Genomic DNA, 6,000 nt, shown 5'->3' on the forward strand with positions numbered 1-6,000 from the left:
ACAAAACAAAACTCTATATATAGGAAAGGAAAAGTACTCCCGGTACACCACATTGCTGAACTAGGAACAGCAGTTACAAGGTCATAATAGTGCAAATGCTAGATAGCAACTTAACTAAAAATTGCTGTTTGGATAAGAGGAAAGAAAGCGATGTGTGAGTGAGCTGCCATTTATTTTTCCTGGTGGGAAGCTAATTGGTAATGCCTAAAATTGAAATATCAAGAAATATAAATATGAGAACAAGCCTTAAAAGTAAGAATTCTTAAAAAATAGAAGCAACACAGCTGTAAGAGCTGAAGGGGCTTTACCTCTAAGGAACAAAAGTTAATGAGAAGCAAGGTGGGGAAAGGGCTTGCTGGTATTCACCCTAAACCTTTTTGTTCTCTGACTTCTTAAATCCTGTGCCTTGAAAATAATCAGTTCCATGTTAATTATACCTTTGGAAGGTGACCTGAAACTAAAATTTCCAGAAAGGGTCAAATGTGCCATAGCTGTAATACCCCAGACAATACAAACTAAATACTCCCTTTAAAAACTTAATTATACTGGTATTGTACTTACAGTTATAGACCAAAGTTTGAATTTGTTTGGCTGCCTAAAAACACCAGGGTCAGCTGATAAATGGTAAATTTGGCTTTCATTTTGCTTCTTGTTGCCCTTACCTTTGGAATATCTATGCCATGTCAATTAAATCCCTCCGGGACATTATTTTTCTCTTGCCAACCACGATGTGATTTTGGCTTTAAATGTAGGAATACCAGCTACTTGGTCATATGGTCGTGGCCTTGAGGTTCAGGTACTTGAAGCAATCTGTTGAGAGAACAAGCTAAGGACGGGGACAAAGTTATTAAGATTGTAAGACTAATGAAGTCACACTTTCCGCTTCCATCTTTACTGTTACCTAATATCAGCTCCGATACAGATGCCTCTTGCCCCTTCTGTATCTCCCATTTACAAGACATTTTTAGAAGAAGAGTAATGAAGGGAATAAGAGCTTAGCTACTGAGATCAATTTGATAGAAAAAGAGCAAGAAATCAGGTCTCATTTTTAAGAAAATCTTCAATTTTCTGAAAGAGGCCTCTTTCATCCCTAGTTCTTTGTAATATTGGCAGGTAATGTCTTGGTCCCATTTTTTGTTGTATTGTTTGGGATTTTTTTTCACTGGTATCTAATAACGCACGGACTTGCTGGGTGCTTATAGTTCTACACATCTGAGTTCACATCTATATGATGCCTTCTATGAAAACTGCTTAATTAAAGCAGCCGTCTATGCCATCAGAGCATTGGAGGTTCCCTGGGCCTCACTACATAAGACCTGCAATAATAAATCCGCGTGTTTTCATTGATTCCTCTAGGTCACTCTGTAAATTGTGTTTAAACATTATTTGCAAAAACTAACATTTCAAGATGATATAATTGTTTTACTCTCTTTAAGATGCCAAGATGCTTAGCATACGTTTTCACAGATTTGTAGGATAAATCAACAGTGAGCCATGTAAGCAAAGCTCCAGGCAAGGAACCCTGTTCAATTATTTAAACCTCCCTTAATAATATATTTCTTAAAATACCCTCAGGTCTTACTATATATTTTTCCAGTTTTTTATATCACTTCTTGAACATTTTACTGAAGTACGATGAGCATACAGAATACAGCACGTATCTAAAGAGAACTGAGCACTGCTGTGTAACCAGCACCCAGATAAAGACACAGAACATGACCGGTATCTCCTACGTATCCTTTCTCAATCACTGTCCCCCGAGGGTAAGCACTGCGCTGCCTTCGAACAGCATAGATGAAATGGTATCACATAGCGTGTCCTCTTTTGGGTCTTGTCTCTTTCACTCAACATGATTCATATAAAGTTCATCCATCGTTGAGCAGAGTTCTAGTGTGCTATTACTGCGGACTATTCCACTGTGTTAATGTACCACAACTTACCTATTTATTCTTCTGTGAGTAGGCGTTTGAGCATTTCCAGCTTCAGTTTAAGAGCAGTGCAGCTTTGAACATTATAGTACATATCTTTTGATGAACATAAATAAACACATCTATTGAGTATGTATGTATGTATGTAGGAAAGTGTTCCTATATGTATACATTCAGTATACATTCAATATACATATTGGGCCTGTATGTATATAGGTATATTCATATATGTATATTGGGTATGTATACATTCAGCTTTAAAAGATACTGCCAACAGTTTCCCAAAGTTGTTGGGTCAACTTTTAACTCTTTTGTTCAGGGCATATTTATTTAATGATATTCTCAAGAAAAGGTATATTATTAGATCACTGTTTTTTTCATTTTACGTTTCAAAATCATGAGTGATGGTTATTCAGTAGGGATATGACCCATTTAAACAAATCTGCCACATAAAGTAGAATGCTTTGATTTATGAATTATAATAAAAAAAATTTCTCTCAGGATATTGGAGTAAACACTTGGTCATTAGAAATGTTTGCAGACTTATTACAAAGGAAAAAAATTCACTAACATCTATATAGATAGTAAGTTCTGGCAATCTCTCAAATGGACAGGTTGGAAGGAAACTTTGCCAGCAACAGCCATCAAGTAGGAGGCAAAGGACAACAGAGGGATTCTAAGACCAAGAACCAGGCAATCTGAGATAATGTCTCAACTCTACGAACCTTGTGTAAACCTCTTAATTTATCTGAGTCCTTATTTTTCTCTCCTACAAAATGAGAGTCTGAATCCACACTCTGAGTGTGAGGATGACATGAAGATACATTGTATTACATATGTCAGGTATAATTATATCAAGTAGAGAGAGCTCAGATGTTTTACATCAAAAAGCTATAACATATTCTTAGACCATGACATTAAATTTTTAACTTTCCAATTAGATTCCTAGACAGTACATTTTCCTTGTCTTGTTTTAGCCCTGCTTTTTGTTATCACTGTTTCCATTTTTAGCATTTGAAGTATTACACAGTTCAGTGTCAGGGAATTACGCAAGCTCATGTACATTAATGACCCTGGCGACCATTAGTTTACTGGCTGGTTTACTATTAGTTTACTAGTTACATTGTGGGTTGTCAGTAGTCACTGTCTGATCAAATAGTGACTAAAGATGTGCAGTGGGTTCCCGGAATGCATGTTCTTGCTCAGAGTGTTTACCTCGGATACTGTCCTCTTTTTTCCTAGCCAACTCACAGATTGCTTTATGTTATACTTTTTGGTACTTTTGTTGTCTGGTGTGAGTTGTTTTGAAAACCAATTCCACTTATGTGGCAGAATAGGTTTAATAGCCAGTTGGAAATGCCAAAGTAGTCTTCTTCACCCCCTGGGCATTGATCGGGGCCGAGTATGACAAGGAAAAGATTCTTAATATATATTAACTTAATAATCTCCCTTTTCATTTTATTCTATTTTCTCCTCTCTTTTGTTTTTCTTTTTTATGTCCCCACATATGCCACATGCAGTGCGTTTGGCGTAGTTATGCAGCTGATGAGAAATCTGTTTCCATTGCAACCTGGAAGCCACACTTGAAGGCCTTGCACACCTGCAGCCCTACCAAGTAGGTATCAGTGTGACAGCTGGTGCTGTCTTCAAGCCTCTTCACGTTCGCAAAACAAACCACACAAACACACACACACACGCACACATGCGCACACACACACACACACACACACACACGCATGCACGTGTTGATTTTTGGCTTGTCTTATTCTCTGTTGCCCTTTGAGAGATTCAGACCTGTTCAGTAGCAAGTCAGGCACAAAACTAAATGGACTCAGTATCGTTCCTCACCATTCACAGACTGAGCCTAAAGATTAAAGGAATTCAAACTTTTATAGAGATTTTATTTCTACTATTTCATGCTTATTTTCTAATAAATCATTTCACAAAGCCCACCAAAATTCTAAAAGTAACCACCACGGTTCTTGAAAAACAATGATTGTTTAAACTGCATCCCTCACCTGACCCCAAGTGGGGAGCACTTTGAGAGCAATGTATCTTTGCACAAAGTCCCTCAAAGTCATTTCTCATCTGGATCCTCTTAGGCGATGGTCCTGGAGCTTTCACTTGCTGATCAAGCTAATATCAGTAGCAAAAGAAGAGCTGGAGTCCTAATGGGATTACAGTGTACAATGAAGCAATGGGACTAATCAGATTAAAATTTGAAATTAGCATGCAAAATTTGAAAGTAATATGGTTTCCATTCACATTTCATTGGCCCAAACAAATCACTTCGCCAGGCCTCAACTCAGAGAGAATGGGAGAGTGCAGTCCTCCCATGTGCCTGGAAAGAGAAGAGAACCAGAAAAATTATGAATAGCCCTGATGGTTACCGCAATGATCTTTAATTTAAAAAAAAAAAAATCCTTAGTTCTGGAATCCCGGACTCCAGTTCAACTAGCAGAACATACTAAATCAAAATTACCATCTAACTGAAGAAACCCTCATTGAAACGACCAAAGCATGGAAGCCAAGGGAAAGGCTTTCTGTGCGTCACCCAGCTCCTCGGGTTGTTCAGAAGTTACCAAAGTGCTTATTTACTTAGTACTTTAGAGCACCTACTGTTTCCCTTCGTAGTCCAACAAAACCTTAATCCTAGTGGTTTCATGGGATTCAAGGCATCCAGCCACTGTGATTCAATCAGAGAAACCTCTTTCTTACTTGATGTGGAAGGGAAATCAACTGGGGAAATTTTCATGACTTGTTGCCTGGAATTTCAGTCTCAAAGGAGGTTTGTGCTGATTCAGAGTACGTGCTGTTAGGAAGCCATACATCTGCCCCTAACCATCAGGATCTGTTACGTTGCTTTCCTGATCTTCCCTGGGCCCCATCCACAAAGGGAAGGACGAGAGGTGAGCAAGATAACTACTAAGCTCTGATAGGACATGTCTCCTAAAAGTTGGGGTCTAAACTTCCTCAGCACCTGTGATACAGATATTCATAGAACCCCAGGTCTTCAAAAGGGACGGACCCTTAGCAAGGATAGAGGCATGGACGCTGTCGAAAGAATGCATGCATGAGAAGTCTCTCTCGGTGTAGATCTTAAAATTGAGTTGACTTTCCTTTATTGAATATGAGACTCTTCCAAAGTTGTGGTAATAAAAACAAAACATCTATTCCTTGGGGGTATGAATTGGAAATGGGAATTGTATAGAAATTGTGTTTCTGGTACTCACGAAGGTTTCTAGGTATATATGTAAGAGGAAGACTGGTAGAAGACACAAAAGAAGGTTCTCAAGTGACAGAAGAGAGTGGTCTATTATCACATGATAATTTGGCTTTCCAGTTCCCGAAGTTTTTAGATTAAAGTCATTCTGAAGCCTGGAAAAAATTATTGAAATTCTCCTGGTCCATAAACTGTGATTTTATTCACATAATTTCTCTCTTTTCCTCTGAAATTTTCCATTTTAAATGGGAGGAAGGAAGGGAAGGGAGAGGAGAATTTATGCAAACACCTATATTCATCCTGTTCCACTCTGGCTGTCAGCTATCCGCCTCATTGTCCTTTCCCTGCACCCCCCATTAACCTCTGAGTCTGGGCCCCATTTACCGCATAACAGGTACTTGTCCTGAATGACACAGCCATCCCTGGCAAAGTTCATGGGAACCTGAATCCCCTAACGTCTCTCCCTCCAGCGACATGTTATTGTTGCAGATTGTGTGGTTCTTAGTCTTTATTATTGCTGTTGTTTTTGTTAAACCATTGAGAACATGATAATAATTATGGGCTCTTCCCCACAAAAAAATACTCAATGCAAAAAAAAAAAAAATCAAAATTTTTCCTACAATTTTAATGTATTCACAGGCCCCCTGAAGCCAAGTTCAGAACCTTTGCTTTAGAAAGCAAACCTCCTTTAATCAAGTTTGTAGATCCGTGAAGAGAATAATTTACAATGACTTAGAGGGATATTTTTACATTTATAATTAACTGGCTTACTGAATGCAGAGTGATGTAATAAGAAATAGACCGAAACTTCTTTTTATTTACATAGTGTATTTTCTATAACGTTCAGAG

At 38.2% G+C, this 6,000-nt stretch overlaps 1 protein-coding gene across 1 annotated transcript in view; it reads left to right on the top strand.

Moving 5' to 3' along the window:
• The window catches only part of KCNQ5 (potassium voltage-gated channel subfamily Q member 5), a 489,866-nt gene that overhangs the window by 415,687 nt on the left and 68,179 nt on the right, over positions 1 to 6,000 (top strand). The window contains exon 8 of the mRNA XM_040643667.1: positions 3,449 to 3,543. Within this exon, the coding sequence (XP_040499601.1) occupies positions 3,449 to 3,543 (95 nt within the window). The remainder of the gene's footprint in view (positions 1 to 3,448; positions 3,544 to 6,000) is intronic.

The sequence above is a fragment of the Ursus maritimus genome, unplaced genomic scaffold, assembly GCF_017311325.1.
Source record: "Ursus maritimus isolate PB19 unplaced genomic scaffold, ASM1731132v1 scaffold_29, whole genome shotgun sequence".
NCBI classification, from domain to species: domain Eukaryota; kingdom Metazoa; phylum Chordata; class Mammalia; order Carnivora; family Ursidae; genus Ursus; species Ursus maritimus.